The sequence below is a fragment of the Trichoderma ghanense genome (genome assembly GCF_004382785.1).
Source record: "Trichoderma ghanense strain CCMA-1212 chromosome Unknown scaffold_8, whole genome shotgun sequence".
Classification (NCBI taxonomy): Eukaryota; Fungi; Ascomycota; class Sordariomycetes; order Hypocreales; family Hypocreaceae; genus Trichoderma; species Trichoderma ghanense.
In genome coordinates, this window is record NW_027395671.1 from 1,178,654 (window position 1) to 1,195,961 (window position 17,308).

General features: G+C 55.0%; 6 protein-coding genes across 6 annotated transcripts; 1 reads left to right on the forward strand and 5 right to left on the reverse strand.

Moving 5' to 3' along the window:
- Positions 1 to 1,038: 1,038 nt before the first annotated feature.
- Positions 1,039 to 4,089, reverse strand: CCMA1212_007011 (uncharacterized protein; the record flags this gene model as incomplete). Its single annotated transcript, XM_073704193.1, has 4 exons — positions 1,039 to 1,620; positions 1,688 to 2,599; positions 2,665 to 3,851; positions 3,912 to 4,089. The coding sequence occupies 4 exons, from the start codon at positions 4,087 to 4,089 to the stop codon at positions 1,039 to 1,041; spliced, it is 2,859 nt and encodes a 952-aa protein (XP_073557404.1).
- A 1,521-nt stretch (positions 4,090 to 5,610) lies between these two features.
- CCMA1212_007012 (uncharacterized protein) lies at positions 5,611 to 6,543 on the reverse strand (the record flags this gene model as incomplete). Its single annotated transcript, XM_073704194.1, has 1 exon — positions 5,611 to 6,543. One exon carries the CDS (start codon positions 6,541 to 6,543, stop codon positions 5,611 to 5,613), a length of 933 nt encoding a protein of 310 aa, XP_073557401.1.
- Positions 6,544 to 8,429: 1,886 nt separating this feature from the next.
- CCMA1212_007013 (ATP-dependent RNA helicase suv3) lies at positions 8,430 to 10,775 on the reverse strand (the record flags this gene model as incomplete). The annotated part of the gene is made up of 1 exon (XM_073704195.1): positions 8,430 to 10,775. One exon carries the CDS (start codon positions 10,773 to 10,775, stop codon positions 8,430 to 8,432), a length of 2,346 nt encoding a protein of 781 aa, XP_073557402.1.
- A 490-nt stretch (positions 10,776 to 11,265) lies between these two features.
- Positions 11,266 to 12,048, forward strand: CCMA1212_007014 (Vesicle-associated membrane protein 714; the record flags this gene model as incomplete). Its single annotated transcript, XM_073704196.1, has 2 exons — positions 11,266 to 11,300; positions 11,382 to 12,048. The coding sequence occupies 2 exons, from the start codon at positions 11,266 to 11,268 to the stop codon at positions 12,046 to 12,048; spliced, it is 702 nt and encodes a 233-aa protein (XP_073557407.1).
- A 513-nt stretch (positions 12,049 to 12,561) lies between these two features.
- CCMA1212_007015 (uncharacterized protein) lies at positions 12,562 to 12,789 on the reverse strand (the record flags this gene model as incomplete). Its single annotated transcript, XM_073704197.1, has 1 exon — positions 12,562 to 12,789. One exon carries the CDS (start codon positions 12,787 to 12,789, stop codon positions 12,562 to 12,564), a length of 228 nt encoding a protein of 75 aa, XP_073557408.1.
- A 373-nt stretch (positions 12,790 to 13,162) lies between these two features.
- Positions 13,163 to 17,101, reverse strand: CCMA1212_007016 (uncharacterized protein; the record flags this gene model as incomplete). The annotated part of the gene is given in 4 exon segments (XM_073704198.1): positions 13,163 to 14,462; positions 15,016 to 15,023; positions 15,034 to 16,664; positions 16,749 to 17,101. 4 exon segments carry the CDS (start codon positions 16,999 to 17,001, stop codon positions 13,163 to 13,165), a joined length of 3,192 nt encoding a protein of 1,063 aa, XP_073557405.1. The 5' UTR covers positions 17,002 to 17,101.
- Positions 17,102 to 17,308: the final 207 nt, after the last annotated feature.

The following is a 17,308-nucleotide window of genomic DNA, read 5'->3' on the forward strand; positions in this document are numbered from 1 at the left end:
TTGGCTCAGCCGTGACGCAAATATGTGAAGCTCACTTTGCAATCGCGACGTGAGAAGGAGGTCGGAGGGAGAGGAAGAGGAGAAGGAGGAGAAAGAAGAAGCCAGAAATGAAGTAGGAGGAAGAAGGCTGTCAAAGATGAGGAAGGAAGGCAAAAAAAAAAGGGAAGAGTCCGAGGGCGGTGAATGCTTCCACCCGTGGACGAGGCTGAAGAGACCAATTTCCCTACTCGCGAGGCAGGAAGGCGAGGCAGGAAGGCGAGGCACGTGCAGTTGCTACAGCTCATGTGGACGCCGGGATAGACGCATCACAATCTGCGCTTTTCCTTGACAGCACACCCTTTGCTGCTCTTCGGCACAGATCCTTGGACTCTGTGAGACCTTAACGGCTACTGCACTGCTGCTGCTTGCTCACGACAGAAGAGTCACTTCAGTAATGGCTGGAACGCAAGCTCAACAGTCACCAGGCTACGGTCGAACAGTGACTACGATTCTTTGCAGAGCAGCAAAGCTTTTATTGAGTCCATGAATCCCCTGTCGTATCCGTACAATCAACTCTAACAAACAATCCGGGTCCTGTGCGGCCCCCTTCGCAACATAGAAAAGCAGACAGGTGCTTGTTGCGGAAACATTTATACATGAGCCTGCCAAATCGAAACGAAGCCATCCTTCCATACGAAACAAGATGTCGACACTGCCAAAGCAGATCCGAGTTTGCCAAGACATACCAAAGCCAATCCCCCCCAGGATCATCAAAAGCATCATCAGCTCGATATGTCCAGCCAGATAGTCGCCCCTGTTCGCCTCCAGAATGAACTTGCGAAACATTCAGATTTGCAACTTTCCTCGTCGATACAGTCCCTTTCCAAGGGCGAGTCCAGAATGCGTCCGATGTGATCTGGAAGAGAAAAACGACAAAAGAAGAAAGAAAAAGACAAGAAACAGGAAGGAAATGAACAAATGAGAAAGAAATTTTTTTTTTTTTTCCCTTTTTTTTGTGTCAAATGTCATGGGAAAAAGAACAGGCAAGGAGGATGGCCGTTACACTTCAGGCTGTGGCTGCGGCTGTTCCGATCCAGATGCGTTCTCAAAGTGCTGCATGACCACCTCCTCTTCGAATGCGAAACCAGCCTCGGCAGCATGGATTGCAAAAGTCGCCATGTCAGTAACACCGGCGAACTCGGCTCTCTGGGCCGCCGGCCCATTCTCTGATCGGCTTGTGGACTCGATACACGTATGTTGGGCTTCCATAGAGGTGATAGTTGCCTTGATAGTGTCTTCGTCCATCTGGTTCTGCGAGTCAACTAGCAACTCCGGATTGATTCGATCTGCCGTGAGGGCATATGAGGCTTGGATAGCTTCGACAGCAAACTGGGCTTCTTCCGCAGTCCAAGCAGAGTAGGTTTCAAAAACAGGGGGCGGACACGAGTTGAGCTCCTGGGTCCTGGAGATGCCAAATATTCTCTGCGATCGTCGTTTTGCGGCTGAGATCCGGTGAGGATCAGGGGCAGCCGGAACCCCCGATCCGGATGAGCTCGGTTCTTCCACAGCCGGCTGAGGCTGTCCGTCATTTGTTGCTGTTGAGATTTCATCTTCATCCACAGTTGGCAGCGACGGCGCAGTCTATAGCAAGGTTAATTCTGTGGGACATGCAACTGTCTGCTTATAACAACACAATCAAGGTACTTACCCGTGCGGTGGCTCTCGGCCGAACCAAGCTGCCTCGCGCTCGCATGCGAGGCACAACTATTGGCGCTGTTGGTGCTGCGGCTCCTGTTGTTGCCGCTTCTGCTTGGACGACGCCGACTTCTTGGGCTGGCTCGGGCCCGCCTTCGGCGACGGAGGCAACTCGGACGAAGTCTGCGATGCCGATGTTTTCTGGGGAGTCTTCGGCGCTTTCTGCGCTTTGGGGGCCTTCGTCTTGGGCTCCTTGCTGTCCTTTCCTTGGCGCGCGGCCTTGTTTCCTTGCTTTGGGCTTTTGGGAGGTTGTTTCAGCATTCTGTTCCAGTTCCAAGGCGAGTTGCAAAGACTCGAGGACACGGGCACTGGGCCGGCGTGTTCTCCTGCTTCGTTGATTCGGCACGACGACGTCGTCGCCAGGCTCAAGGTCTTCTGCGGGATCCAGATCTGGAAGACTTGATACGGGTTCTCCTTCCACTGCTCCTATCTGCGGCTCTAGTTGGCCGGGAAATCCTTCTTCGGCGAGCTGTGTGGCATAACCAGGGTTCTGGGGGTCTTGGCCAGCCGCCGAAGAGATGTCCGACACGATGCCAACCATCAGTTCCCCTCTGTCATTGCTTGTCATAAAGCGTTCTCGAGCAGTTCCGATCCGAGACCTTGGCGCGTTATTGTGAAGCAGTGCAGCACTAGATGGTGTGGAGGAAGATTGTTCATACCTTTGGGCCTCTTGGCCCGTGGAGTCGTCGGCAGACGACTGAGCAGAGGACGAAGCAGCAGCAGCGTAAGCTTCTTGTCTCTGGGTAAGAGTATCTCGGAGAACGGCCACACGAGAAGGCCGCGGCTTCACCAGTTCCTCGGGGAGAGGATAGGTCTCCATGTCTTCGGCATCTTGGCCCCAATGAAGAGGGGTGTAGTCCCAATCCTGCAGAGGAAATATTGCGTTAGTCGACCGAGATTCTCATCATCGGGCAGCAGAACAAAACTCACAAATCCATTGGGATATCCATTGTCAACCTCCCACTGGGTCTTGGCCAGTCCTCCTGGGGCTGAATAGGGCTGCAGCTCTGGGACGACGCGCCTCAGTGCGCGCTGCGCCTCCTCTGCTTTTTGCTGTCTTTGGTAGGGCGGGATGGGCATTGGCATCGGCTCGCCACTGCGCAGGTCGCTCGAGATGGTGTCCATGACAGTCTGCGCCTCTTCGGACATTTCGACGTCGTTCTGCCCAAGATTGCCTTCCCAAGGCACGCGGCCCTGACGCCTTCCAAGAAAGGCATCGCTCCTCACGGAGTCGTCCATCTCGGCAAACTGGACTCTGCGACGCTTCTCTTTTCCGAGCTCTTTGACGGCGTCCTCAATCTTCTGGAGGGAGAGGATCTTTGCGGCGGCAGCTCGTCGGAGAAGTCTGTGGTCCATGCAGTCTCTCATGATGGGGAGCTCAATCTTGATGTGAGCAAAGTCTTTCTTGTCTTTCTCCTCGAACCACGCCACCAAGTCGACGCCATCATCCCCAATGCAGCGTTCGTAGAGGAAGCGAATGCCCAGCTGAACATCCTCGTCGGTGAGGCTGTCGTAGGGCAGAAGGGGGCGCTTCTCGTGAAGCCAGTTGAGGAGCGCTCTCTCTCCCTCCTCATTCCAAGCGTCAAGACCTTTGGATCTCTCTATGACGGTCTTTTCGAAGGCATTCCACTGATCGCAGTGGTTGACGTAGCTGGTAACGAAGTCGTGGACCTGATGGTTGGAGAGCTTGAGCTGCGTCACAATGGTGGAGGCAAACGTGTGCTGCTCGCTGAGGCGGAGAAGAAGAAGCCAGCGGACACCCAAGTGGAGGTCCTCCCACTCGATGAATCTTCCGTCCGTTGCAAAGGACTCGGTAGGACGATTGTTGGGGTGTCCAGCCGGGTAGATCTGGGGAATATCGGGAAGCAGACCTTGCTCAGCCAGAGCGTCCTGAGACTTCCACCAGTAGAACGCCTCGGGAGTCAGGAGCACCTCTGCGATGTCTCGCTCAGACCAATTTGGAAACAGGGAGGGAATCTCAAACTCCGCGGCTCCAAAGTCGGCTGCTTCCTCTTCCTGAGGATGAGTAGGCTGCTGGTCTTGGGCCGGCTGGGGGAGATGAGCAACGCGGGCCCGGTGGCTCTGGGCCAGGAAGCCAGCATCAGCAGGTTCGGTGTCTGCAGAGTCGTTAGCTGGGACTGTGATGAAGGATGAAAGGGACATCACAGGTCACTTACCGTCGATTTGCATGGGGTCATTGACCTGCTGGCCGGGGACTTGGTCGAAGCGTGGATCGCCATGAGGCAAGTCGTAGTAGCGCAGCACCAAGCTGAGCTCTGCGAAGAAGTCGGATGCATCAGGCAGAGTCTCATCTTGCGGATTGAAGACGACGTCTGGGGTGTCGTCGTACGGCATGGCGACTGTCCCTCTCAGGCGAGGGACGATGACTGCCACGAAACGGGCTGATGGGTTTGTTCAGATGGGCTGAGGCCTCAGGTGAAACGATGAAATCTGTGAGCTGGCTGCTTAGCATTTGTTGGAAGAGGGAGTGGAGGGCACGTACCTGTGAAATTGAGGGTCGATGAGCCAGACGTGGGAGCAGATACTGCGGTGGATACAAAGTGAATGGTGCTTGGGCAAAGTCTCCTCGCTCTCAGGAGGACTGCTGGCGATCTGAGCAGTACCGAAGTCGGTAGAGGAGAGAGGTCACCCACGTGCACAAACGGGCGACGGGGATACTCTGAGAGAGTAAAACAAACGGTGATGACGATCAGACAGAAGAGATTGGGTAACAATAGGATATGTGATGAAAGAAAAGGGGTTTGAGGTTGCAAGTTGGCAGAAGAATGAGGTAGCTAGGGGGTGGTGGTGGTGGTGATGGACGTTGGTGTTTTCGAAAGTCGGAAAGTTGTGCGTGGGAGGAACAGGGCAACCAGATGAACCTCGCGGAAAGAAGAAGAACGAAAACAACAACAACAACCAGAGATCGGACGAAAACTCGGTGGAAGACGCGTCGAGTTTTTTTTTTTTTGGCCAGCTGGCGGATGGGGTGAGGGTTGGTGGTGACTGGACTGGCGGTCGTGCCAGGTGGCAGGCTGGCGGCCATTTCGCGTTGTTGTTGTTGTGGTTTTCTGGTTTTCTGGATTTCTGGTTTTCTCGTTTCATTTGATGGTAGGGTTTTGCTGAGATGGGTGCGTGAAGGTTTGGAAAGAAGAATGGGATTGGTTTGTGAGGATATATGCGGTGATGTATGTTGAGGTTGAATAGGGGGTTGGGAGACGGGATGGAAGGAAATAAGGGGCGAGGGGAGATCAAGGACGAGATCGAAGGAATCCCTTTAGTCTAGATGAAGGACGTGAGACAGAGACGGCATTACCTGGCTAGAGAACATAGAGAATGCGAGATAGAGCACACTTTTCCATTATGTTTCTACAGTTGATCAAAGGGTCAGTCAGGCATTCAGACGAAAGAAGTCACAGTCGTCATGAGACACAGCAGAGACGAAAGCATCAAGGACAAGCAAGTTCATCGTTAAAGTAACCACATGTTCAGCGAGTAACAAACACAATCCATCCATGCACAATCCTTTTTTTCAAGAAAAATTAACCTTGCGGACGCCTTTCCCTTGTTCATGCTGTACCTTAGTCTCGACATTCAATACCCTTTCTTCGTCATCCTTGTTCGCCCTCAAGTCTTTCTTATGTAAAAAGCATCGTGCAATTACAGTGCTTTCTGCCATCAAAACATGCTCTCTAACGAATTCGGACAGCCAAGTGTGCAGCAGATTGGTATCTAGAATCATAACCCTCTTTTTTCCGTAAAACGCCCATGGTGGTGTATGCCAACGACCTCATTATGCTCATGCTCATGCTTACGTGAATTGCCCCTTTCTTCTACCACTGTGCCTCTTCATGGAATACGTGAACCTCTATCTCGTCAATAATTGACTTCCTGAAAGGGGACAAAACTTTCGCGACCTTGGAAGCGCTCGCCGTCAGCAGGGGGGTCATATCCCATCTTCACATCATCCTCCTCCATCATATCGTCTATGGCGCGCTTGGTGCTGGTCTTGTAGTAAGCAGCATCGTCGGGGAAAGGAAACATGTCGTCGTGAGCAGAATGCATAGCCACGAAGGCGCCAGCCTTGAGCAGTCCATCCCACGTCAATAATGCTCGCTTGTGCTCCTCGGTGAAATTGCAGCAGAAGCGCTGGATGTTGACAAACTGAAGCGCCGTCATCAGGTCCTGCCCGAAAACGGCCATGATATATGCCGCCACGAGGGGAGGGCCGCGCTCAGTGCCCGAATCACAAACGACCAGAACCTTGCCCACCAGTCCATGAGAGCCGTCTGCCACCTCCATTTTGGAAGCATGGTTGGATAGCAGGTGGCTGTTGATGACGGAAACGATTTTGTAAAAGGCGGCCAGTATGTGACTGGGGTCGATGTCGATGTAACAGGCAGAAATGCCCAGTGTTGCCGCTGCCTTGTCCAGGCTGCCGAGCGCCATGGGAGCCCGAGCGTCGCGAACGACGACAATCATGGTAATGGCCTCGCGGCGCAGAAAGTCGTGGTCGCGAACGACGCTGGTAGGGCCCAGGTAGAGGTAGTCGAGGATACGCTGGGCCTCCCTGCGGTGCTCGTACTTCCACAGCCAAGTGTTGTCGACGGAGACCTGCTTCCTGTTGCCGGTGATGATGGCGAGGTTCTCCCTGGAGATCAGGTTCGGGTCGACGCGGCGGTGCAAGGGCTCGAGGACGATCTTATAGTCGTCGCGGCTCTTGACGGGCACGCCGATGACGGGCGGGCTGGGGGCGCGGTAGGTGTATGGTGAGGAGGCGACGACGACGCTGCGCTTGGGGCCGTCCATGGTGGCGACGAAGGGGGTTGGGGGGTCTGGAGAGCTTTAGAGGGCGAGGGCGTGAGATGAACTGCAGCTTTCGAGATGAAGAGCGATGCAACTATCGTGAGTTGGCGATGAATCGATGAGAAGAGAGACTGAGAGGGAGGAGCAGGAGGAGGAGGAGGAGGAGGAGAGAAAACCAGAAAGAAGAAGAAAGTAGACGGATTGATCCGGAGGAGATAATCAATGATTGTGTGAGAAAAGTCGTGAAGAAATAGAAGAAGAAAGTTATCTGGAAGATCAGAAGAAGACGCTGGAGATTTTTGTTGGGGGAGCGAAGGAATGGCTGCTGAAGTTTATTGATGCAAGAGGCTTAAGGCAAAAGAGTGATGAGAGACGGGAAGGCGGTGGAGCGATGAAGACCTACTACAAGTAAGGTACCGGCAGCTTCGGGTACCGGTACTTGGTGTGAAGCCTCTGGACGGTGCCGTGGCAGGGCGAGACAAGGCGCCAGATGGGCAGATGTAAGTCACGGGTACGAAGTGTCCAGATATAGCAGCAGTAGCACAGATGACTGTAAGGTAAGGTACTCTACCTGTAATGACGAGACAGCAAAGCATCCATCAAGAGGAACAGGATGCTGTCTTCTGAGAAAATCGGAGTGATTAGTACTCTGTGGGATAAGCCAGGCCAAGAGGCAGGCAGCACTGCATCCAGACAAGACGGCTTCTGCTTCAGCCCAGTCTGGGTCAAGCAAGACAAGGGCCAAGAGACAGGGCTCAGAGACGCAGACTGTGACAGAGACATGGATCGGCCAATCGGGTCCAGGCGGGCGCAGCCGACAGAGAGGAGGAGCACGAGTGACAAGTGACGAGTTTGCCAGGATTGCAGGGAGACACGATGCTCAGCTGAATGGGCGGCCATGCGGGAGGGTGGAGAGGGCTTCTTGTTTGCCGATTGCGGAGATGCTGGGATTCTGGGATGCTACCCGGTCTTTCTCTGGGTTTCTTCGTCTGGTTGGATGGGGAGCATGAGTGAGGTATGTATGCATCTCTAGGGTAGATGTTTGTGAAGCGATTGAGCTCGAGATCAACGCTGCCTCTGTCTGCATATAGTTACTGGATTTGAACGGCGGAATAAGGCACTAGGTAGTATATTGAGCTCACATGAATGTGCATGCAGCTTTCAATTGGGTTCACCCTATTGAACGGGGAGAGAATCGAGTGGCCGGGTGAATGCAAGTGTCGAGAGAGTGGCGTCAAACGACGAGGCATGTTTGCTCACTGCAGCTTTGGCACATGTGTTCCATTGCATTTCCAGATAGAACATCTCTAATTATTCTCTAACTGAAGTCGTTTGGAACACTTGCGAAGCCGAATCGTCATTTTCTAGACGTCATGGGCCGTGTATGTTTTGAGCAGCTAGGTACCTTATGTGTCACACACACACACCAATTCTCGGGACGCAACGGTACCTCATCGTCCATCGTGATACTTGCCCGAGGTAAAGTTGTGCTCTCCACGCTCACCGACAGGCATCCTGAATTCTTCACATTGAATACAATTGGCAAGGCACTAGCCAGGACGCAGTCCGTCTATCAACTGTTCATTGCGCCATCTTCATGTTAGCTTTCCCGCCCAGAACGCCGTTTGCTCCTCAGTGAACTGTGTCCACGCTGTCCTCTCTAGTCTTACAGCTATTCTTTTCCAACACCCATAATCGTACAATGCATCCAAGCCAGTTTCGACTCTGGTCCTCTCTTTCCAAGCGAAACAATATATGCCATATGCCATCTCTTGCATGAGATGCAGTCCGTCATCATCCCATGTCTACATGCACCCAGCCAATGACCAATCATGCGAAAACATGTCAGAAAATACCCAGTCCCACGACTATGCATCGAGACGAGATGCTCACGACGCAACAGGGAGCTCCTGCTTCCCGTCCTCAATCACCTCATCCACAACCAGGTCTTCGTCAGGAAGCCTCTCCGCCTCCTCCGCACGCTCCTCGCCCATCGCCGTCCGGTTGGCATTCCGAGACTTGGCCATCAGCCGCTTGCTCTTGCGCTTGTGCTCCAGCTGCTCGTCGCTAAAGTTCAGGCGCTCCAGTGTCTCCATCAGCTTCTCCTCCACCAGCGTCCGCACGTGGAAGGCCAGCGCCTGGCTGCGGAAGACGCCCGCGTACCGGTACGACAGCCACACGTACTGGTTCACGGCGACGTGCAGCGACTCCAGCTTGGACAGGTACTGCTGCCCGGTGCCCGCAAAGTCTTCAAAGTTGATGTCGAGGAACTCGAGCGGTATCTCCTCAATGTCGAGGAGATCGCCCTTGCCGTTGGTGGCAACGATTCGTGCGAGGGCTCTGAGCACCTCCACGGCTCTCTCCGCCCGGAGCGCTACGGGCAGGTAACAAAAGGTCATTCTGTCGTGAATGGTGAGGGGAATGTCCTGGATAATGTCGGCAATCTCCAGAATATCGGATCCTAAGCCGATCCGGTACAGAGAGCTGACCGTTGCCGTCTCTTGAATCTTCTTGAGGATGTAGGATAAAGGTGTGTCTGGCGGGTAGTAAGAGGCAAATCGCTCCACGATGCCTGCCGGAGGCTGAATGCATGCTGCGTCGATGTCGTCGACAGTCCTCTGAAAGGCCCGCTGTACGCTTCGCAGATCGGCCTTGTCCATGGTCGTGACCAGGCCAACCTTTTCTGTTTCGTCTGTTGAACCATCAGGATTCTGCGCCGATCTGTATCGTCCCGCTCGGCCTCCGATTTGCTTGATCTCGGGGAATGTCAGCAGTCGGTTCTGGCTGCCGTCAAACTTTGTAACCGACTCGAGCACCACTCGTCGAATTTCCAGGTTCAAGCCCATGCCAATCGCATCACTGGCGACGACAAAGTCGTAGTCGTTGTTGGGGTCGTTGAACAGGGCAGCCTGCTGGGCACGGACTTCTGGCGGCAAGGAGCCATAGATGATGGCGCAGCGCCTGCCAGTCTTCTCTTCAATTCTCTGCTTCAGCGAATGAAGGCTGAGGCGGCTGAATGCCACAATGGCATCTCCCTTCTGCAGGCTACTGTAGTCCCCATCCAGCGCCTTGTCCATCGTCTTGAGAGGGCTCAGGCGCTCGTATCGGTGAACGACGCACTTGTCTCCGATGCTGGCGCACATGGCCTTGATGACCTTGACAGCCCGCTCCTCGCCACATACGTGAACCTCCTTGGCCTGCACCCCGAGGACGGCGGTCGTCCACGCGTTTCCTCGATCGGGATCGGCAATCATCTGAATCTCATCGATGACGGCGACGTCAAAGCGGCTGTTGAGGGGAATCATCTCCACGGTGCAGCTTGAAAAGTACTGGTCGGCGTCCTCGGGGATCCGTACTTCCTCGCCCGTGATGAGCGCACACGGGATGTTCTTTGCCTTGAAGCGCTGGTAGACCTCCGTGGCGAGCAGTCGAAGAGGGCCGGCGTAGATTCCGCACTTGGAGTTCTCAAGCGCCTTGAGTGCGTTGTAGGTCTTGCCAGAGTTGGTAGGTCCGACATGCACATGGATCGTGCGCTGCATCGTCCGAGTGGCAGGGAACCACTCGTACGGGAATCGAAAGTCCAGAAGCCGTTTGTGGCTCTCCTCGATGTTCTTGGAGAATCGCTGGCCAACGATGAACGACTGGAATGAGTATTGGACCTCCTTGCTCAGGCCCTTGATGTCCTTGTTAATGAAGGCGTCGCGCAGATTCCAGAACAGAGGATTCCTGTCTCGGCGGGTGATGCCCTTTTCCGCCAACGCAAAGGCACGGTCGATGGCATCCATGAAGAGCGCCGCATGCCGACTCAGTTCATCCTCGCCCAGAGTGACGCCGAACTGCGCTGCCCCGAGGCGGCTGAGCACACCCTGGAAGCGAGCAAGGACAGTCGAGCGGAAGATCTTGTGCCGTCCGCTGTACCGGCCATGGTCGAGCCGTAACCTGGCATTCGGATCATGGCCCTGGCTAACCTGGATGCATCTGTGAGATGAGTTCTCGTCATGGCATCGAATGAGTGAGCTTACCGAATCAACTCGAGAGTGAGACGCGAGCTTTGTTTCCTCGAGTTTTCTTTCCAGTTTTTTGGCGATTGATGTATATTTAACGGGCTTTGGCTTGCTGCGAGTGGCCTTGGGAGGAAGCCGTGAGAGGGGAGACGAGGTCGAGAGATGGCGCAGACGCAGACATGCCGCTCCGAGCTGGCCTCTGAAGGCGCCGGTTGGGGCCAGGGCTCTCATGACGGCAGACCGGCGGCAAGTATCATGATACTGTCGTGACAAGAAGAGAGCAACGAACTGGCTTGGTACCAGCCGCCAAAAGAAATTTTCTGAAATATAAACAACGTATGAAAGGGGTATATGAGAAAGAAGTGAGAAAAAGATGGAATATTGCCACGCCCTGTACCCTCTCTATCTTACACGATGGCCAGCCATACCCAGAATTTTACAAAACTTTTTTGGAGGCGATTCACGGAAGCTGGCCGGAGCCCGGATTAGCATTGAGCCGGATGCTGCCGCCAAGGCGGCAAACAGTGGGTGCTGTTTCGTCATAGCTTAGCTTCGGCCATCAGTTCCTCGATTGCGCCCAGCTCTTACACTCTTGCACTCTTACAACCTTCTGCCTCGCCGTGACATGCCCTCCTCTCTCGCCCTCTACCTTGTCACCAAAACACCAGAACCTGAGATCTAAACAGCATCTTTCTTGACAAGTCCAGCGTTTGCCGCCACAATGGCGTCCTCGTCGAGTGCGACTCCTCTCCTCTAGTGAGCGCCTCCTTTTCCATTTTCCTTCGTTTCCCCTTCAGTACGGGCTTCCAGTTGTCGATGGCCGCTAACAAACCACAGCTCCTGCATCGCCCACAAGACCACGATCCTCTCCGAATGCACCACCTCCGCCTCGTCACAAACCTCGTCGCTCGCCTCCCTCATCCTGCCCAAGATCGAGCACACGACCCCCCAGAAGTTGACCTATACCCACGGCCAGCACCAGATCCACTATGTCGCCGAGGCGCCCTCTGACCACCCCGACCACCCGGCCGCCGGCGGCCTGACGTTCCTCGTCATCGCCGACGCCTCGCTGGGCCGCCGCGTGCCGTTCGGCTACCTCCTCGAGATCCGCAAGCGCTTCTTTGAAAAGTTCCCCGAGCACACCGACTTCGCCGACATGCCCAACTACGGCGCCGCCTCGTTCAACGCCGAGATGCGGAGCCTGATGGTCGAGTTTGGCACGACGAGCGGCGGCATGAACGACGCGATTGGCAACGCGAAGCGCGAGATTGACGATGTTAGAGGCATCATGACCAAGAACATTGAGAGCCTGCTCGAGCGCGGCGAGAGGATCGACCTGCTCGTCGACAAGACGGACAGGCTGGGGAGCAGCGCGCGCGACTTTCGGGTGCGCAGCCGGGGCCTGAAGAGGCAGATGTGGTGGAAGAATGTGAAGCTCATGGCGCTGCTGACGCTGGTCGTGGCTCTCATCATTATGATTATCGTCATTTCGGTCAAGGGCTAGACTGCCATGTCGCAGAGCATGTTTTCTTCTTCTTTACTCTTTTCTTTGGTTTGCCTTGTGATTCGGCCGGAGCGGCAAAGCCTAGATGCTGCAACTTGTATTTTTAATCGGGACTTGGTTGTTTTTGTTAGGAGTCAAAGGGACCTCACGAGGAATTCTTGGTTGTAACTGCGGTCAAACGGGACCAAAGGGCTGAAATGATTTTGAGCTATAATCAACGCGACGCTTCCTTTTATTCTGCAAGCAGGTCGTTTATTGGTATCAATAGTATAGCCCTTTTCCTTCATTGAGCGAGAAAATGCACAGCCTGTCATCCAACTCTCCATGGTATCTCATAGCCCTCAACTGCCGCCACACCAGCCAAATGAATATCTACAATTGAACACGCTGCTCTGCTCATACCAGTACCTGATAGTCCATCAGCATCGCCTCTTCATCCTCATAATGTACCCTACCATCACCACCCGCGACTTACTCTTTGAAACAAGCAAAACCTCAAGCCGAATGCTTCCCTCACAGCTTCGGCGCAGTCGCGCCACTCCGCCCCTCCTGATAGACATACCCATGCGCCACCGGACTGCTGGACCCCGTCGCCGCTGCTGCCGCAGACCCGAGCGACGGCTTCGGTTTGCGCAGCCGCTCTGTGAAGAAGACGGGGTGCGTCGTGGATGCGTCGTGGGCGTGTCTGGTCCAGAGTGCTTGGAGCTGGGCTGGGGTTGGGAGGGGTTGGGAGGGCGTCATTGTTCGGTTGGCCTGGTTGAACTGGGTATTATGAGGTAGAAGGATGGGACGGCGAGGGTGGGTGGTGAGATGATGATTTGGAGCGTTTCAACGCGACAAGGCGAATTATTGAATCATATCAAACCGAGAGAGAATGAGCATGTCGAGACATGGGAGATGTCTATGAACTAGCTGCATGAAGCCGCTATGATGGCATCTCGGCACCGTCTTACCTAAGCCGAGGTTCATCACCTCAATCATCATCACGAGGAGGGTATATCGACAGAAGCCAAAGAGACCCGGCGTCGAAATGGAAGCAATGTCAATGGCAAATAACATGGAATTCCCAGTCTACAAGTCTATTTATATGCCAGCTATGAGGTCGTAAAACAAATCATTTACTCTTTTTGCCGCCCTTGCCGTTTCCCTTCTGTTGCTTTTCCTTCTCCTTTTGCTTCTCTTTCCCCTTTTTAATCGCAGCCACCAAGCTCTCCACCTCCTCTACCTTTTCCTTCTCCTTCTGCTCCTCGGCCAGCCTGTCTTCCTGAGCCTTCTTAAGCCCCCTCTTCTTCGCGGCGGCCTTCTCCGTCTTCTCAATCAGGGCATCGCTTTCCTCCCACAGCTTCTTGGCCACCTCGTCGTCTGTAATCTCCCTCCGCGCAAAGTCCACCTCCATGCACTCCTTGATGAGCTTGCCACCGCTGCCGCGTCCGAGCTTCTCGTCCATTGCGGCGTGGAGAATCGACTGGGCGCCTTTTCTGGGCGACTTGAGCAAGAACCACGGGATGGCGTAGAACATGAGGTAGAGCGCAAGACCAAAGAGAGAGCCTCGGGTAAGCCATCGTCGAGTGCCCGGTGTTCGGCTGAGGCCCGGGTCGACAAAGACGACACGGGTGTTCATGGGCAGCTGATCGGGACGCTTGTACGAGTCAAGATGCTTTTGGAAATAGGAGCCGAACACGTTGAGAGCGAGCTTGCTGCGGGCATATGCAGAACCGGCAGACCAGCCCTTTTCAACATTTCCGAGGCCATCTTTCAAGGATGGAGAGCTAATGTACGATGAGCATGTCGCAATGATCACGCGCACATCTCTGTCAAAGGGTTGCGCCTTGAGGGCTGGGCTGAGAATGCTAAGCAGGTGGAAGTTGGCAAGGTAGTTGACCATCCACATCTCCTCGATCCCATCTTCGGTGACGGTCCTCTTCCCTCCTGGCGGCGTCACGGTCGATGCGCACAGCACAATCATGTCCAGTCTTCGAGGCGGGGCGTTGTCCACCCATTTAGTAGCAAACTTCCTGATGCTGTAGAGGCTGGAGAGGTCGACCTGCTCCGCGTAAATCAGGTGGTTGCCCGTGTTGTCCCGGATGTCCTGTATGAACTCGACAAGGAACGGATCCGAGGCCGGGACCTGCGTCAGCAGGACGAGCTGAGCGCCGCGCGCTGCCAGCTCTTGCGTCACTTGGGCCCCTATGCCGCTTGTTCCGCCCGTGACCATTATGACTCTGCCATGGAGATTGCGCTCGGCGGTGTTCGTCCGACCGGCGGTGTAGAGCTTCAGCAGCACGAGGAGGGCGATGGTGCCGAGGGTGAGCAAGATGGGTCGGGCATTGTCGCGGATGACCGGGGGGAAGCCGTTCTCCAGGAGGTAGAAGATGGTCGGCACGGGCATCGTGAGGGAACGGCCGTTTCGAGGGCTGCGGATGCGAGAGTCGGTCAAAGGAGGTGCAGGTCGGTCAGTTCATCATTTCCATCCGTCGGCAGCAGCATCAATGGCCGGATTGCTGACAGGCTTGGAGGATTGAGCGGTCGAGTCAGCAGTTGATGGCTGAAGTGTCAGAGAGAGAAGGGGAAGCAATCGGGAGTTGCACGTGACACCTCAGCTTAAAGGCTCGCAGCTCCCATCCTCCCACGACGCATCTTGCACTGAAATTGATCACGAAAAGTCAAATTCCCCGAGACAAAACCTCGTGTATTTTATCATTGCGTCAAGTTCAAATTGGTATCTTCATGAAAGATGGGGGACAGACAGAGCTGCGTGGCATCGTCAGGCTCATAATTACTAGGTATCATGTCGGTATAAGCGTTTCCAGTCACTCGTGCAAAAAGACAGCAACACCAAGAAGAAGCATCACCAGTCGTGAATCAGCTGTGCTTCTCCTCCTTTTCCTTTCTCTCCTCCTTCTTCGCCTTCTTGCTCTTGCTCTTCTTCTTCTTCTTCCCCTTCTTCTTATCAATGTCCAGCTTCACAGGATCGCCTTTGCGCACCCAAATCTCGCCAATCGGGTCGCCCTCTTCCTGCACACACACCCACTCCCCTATGCCGTACTCTTCCGGCGCTACTCGGATCCCTCGCCCGCCTCCGCCCACAATCAGATTGCCAGGACGATACGTCGGGTCCATCTGCATGCGCCGGATGACGCTGCCGTGAACGCGGACGTTGTTGGGAATGTCTCGCACTTCGCCGCGCGGCAGCGGCCAGTTGATGGGCTTCCATGTTCCGTCTGACTGAAGGTCCATCCGCCGAAATGGCATCCACTCCATGATCTTCCACGCCGTGACGGCCATTCGAGAGAGGCCGCCGCCGTAGTCGAGCGAGTCGTGGATGCGGGCGAGATGTGCCTTGTGCATCATGTCGAGGAAAGCTTTCTTCAAGCCGTCGTCTTCGTCATCCGCGACAGTGTCTGGACTTGGGGGCATCTCAGGCTCATGTCCCTCTTCGCCCTCCTCGTTGACGCGAATATCAGGGCCCCTCTCTCGCCCTCGCTGGCCCTTGTTGAAGCCGGCGCCGCCATAGTCGCTGTACAGGTCATAGCAGTCCAGTTCCCGCACCTTGTCCAGATCGAACCTCAAGCCAGCACGCATTGCTTCACGCACCATCCATATCAGGGGCACGTGGCTTGCATTTTTGTCGCCAGATTCCGTCTGCCATCCGCCACCAACGTCGCCGTGGCCACCGGCAAACCACACCTCGTCAATGTCTTGGTCGTCACCGCCGTCTTCATACTCAGCGACGGAGAGCTGGTCCGAGGCGTCGCAGCCAACCGACAGACGGCGATCTCCTCGGCCCGCAGATTTTGACCTGGCTCGGTACGGCATGTACTTGCTGTTTGCTGGATTTCCCGACATGGGTCTATCAGCTGCTGTCGTCTGCTGGCTGGGCCGCCTGCCTCGGTCATCGTGATACGCTCTTTCGGGGCTGTCTGTTTCTGCGCCGGGAGAATCGCCGTCTCGCCCGCGGCGCATCATGTGCTCCCACTCCCTCTTCCAGTGGCCGTGCTGGTTGCGATGGCGCTTGTTGCCCTGCTGATACATCAAGTCTTGACGGAACTTGGCTCGCCGCTCGTCGATGCTGACGGCGTGGCGGATGACTCTGGCGCTGCTGCGCGCCGTATAGGGAAACTTGCTGCGCTGCATCCATGCTGTCTCAAACCGAGGTACAGAGTTGACCGTGTCGAAGAGACCCAGGAATCGAATCCTGCCCACAGGTCGCGAAAAGGTCTCGCGGAAGCCCTTCATGAAGTGATACATCTCGTGCTTCTTCCCTTCCTCCGTCTCCGCCATCTTCTCGTCCTTGTCACCACCCCGGCGACTCTGCCAGTTGGCGAATGCCTTCCAGGCAAACGACACCATTTCTTCGTTGCCATGGGACAGGAGGCCGATGTAATCTAGCATCTCGGCCAGAAAGCGGGCAATGTACGAGCCGCGACTGAAGCCAAACATGTAAATCTCGTCCCCAGGATTGTAGAACCTCATCAGGAAACGGTAGCCGCCCACGACATGCTGATCGAAGGAGGAACCGACTGCTGAGTCTTTGGCTTTCTGATACCATGACCGAATGCGCGCCTTCATGCTGGTGTGTGAAAGCGAGTTGGACACGATGTAAGTGCCGATACCAGCTTGAGAGCGGAGTCAGCCATGGCTGGGAAGACATGTGCAGCGACGAGTCTGCGCGCCTTGGGCACGCGTCTTCGCGTACTTACGTTGGTAGTAGTGATACTGATCATCTGCAGTGCGATCGAGCATCCGGAATATCTTGAGGATGTTGCTGTCGCTCTCATCGCCGTGGAATTTGTTCCCGGTGCCATCGAAGCAAAGAATCAGTTTCCTCGGCGTCCTGTTCTGCGGCGAGGGGCTTGCTGGACGCTCCATGACGGCGTCTGTGATGTAGTCCTGGCTGGAGCGACTCTTTGGACGCCCAGCAGAACTTGGGTCCAGCATGCTGCCAGAAGCCATGGCGAGCTATGTATTATATGGGGGCTGTTCAAATTCCAGCTGACCAAACAGGCAATTCGGAGGATGAGGCGAAGCCAGGGGGGATGCCCGGTGCCTGGCCAAGACAGCTAATGAGAAAGGCTAGGGTACTCGAAATAAGGATAAGCACGGGGAGGAGCGCCCGCGGCTTATTATTAGTATTTTCGGATCATGAGGGTGGCTCATCGTGGACGACTAATACGGATCCTGCTGCGATGCCTCTGTGTCTTGGATAATCGCCCATTGCGAGCCGTTGGACGCACGAAGCACGTCGCGACGGTCTTCTGGA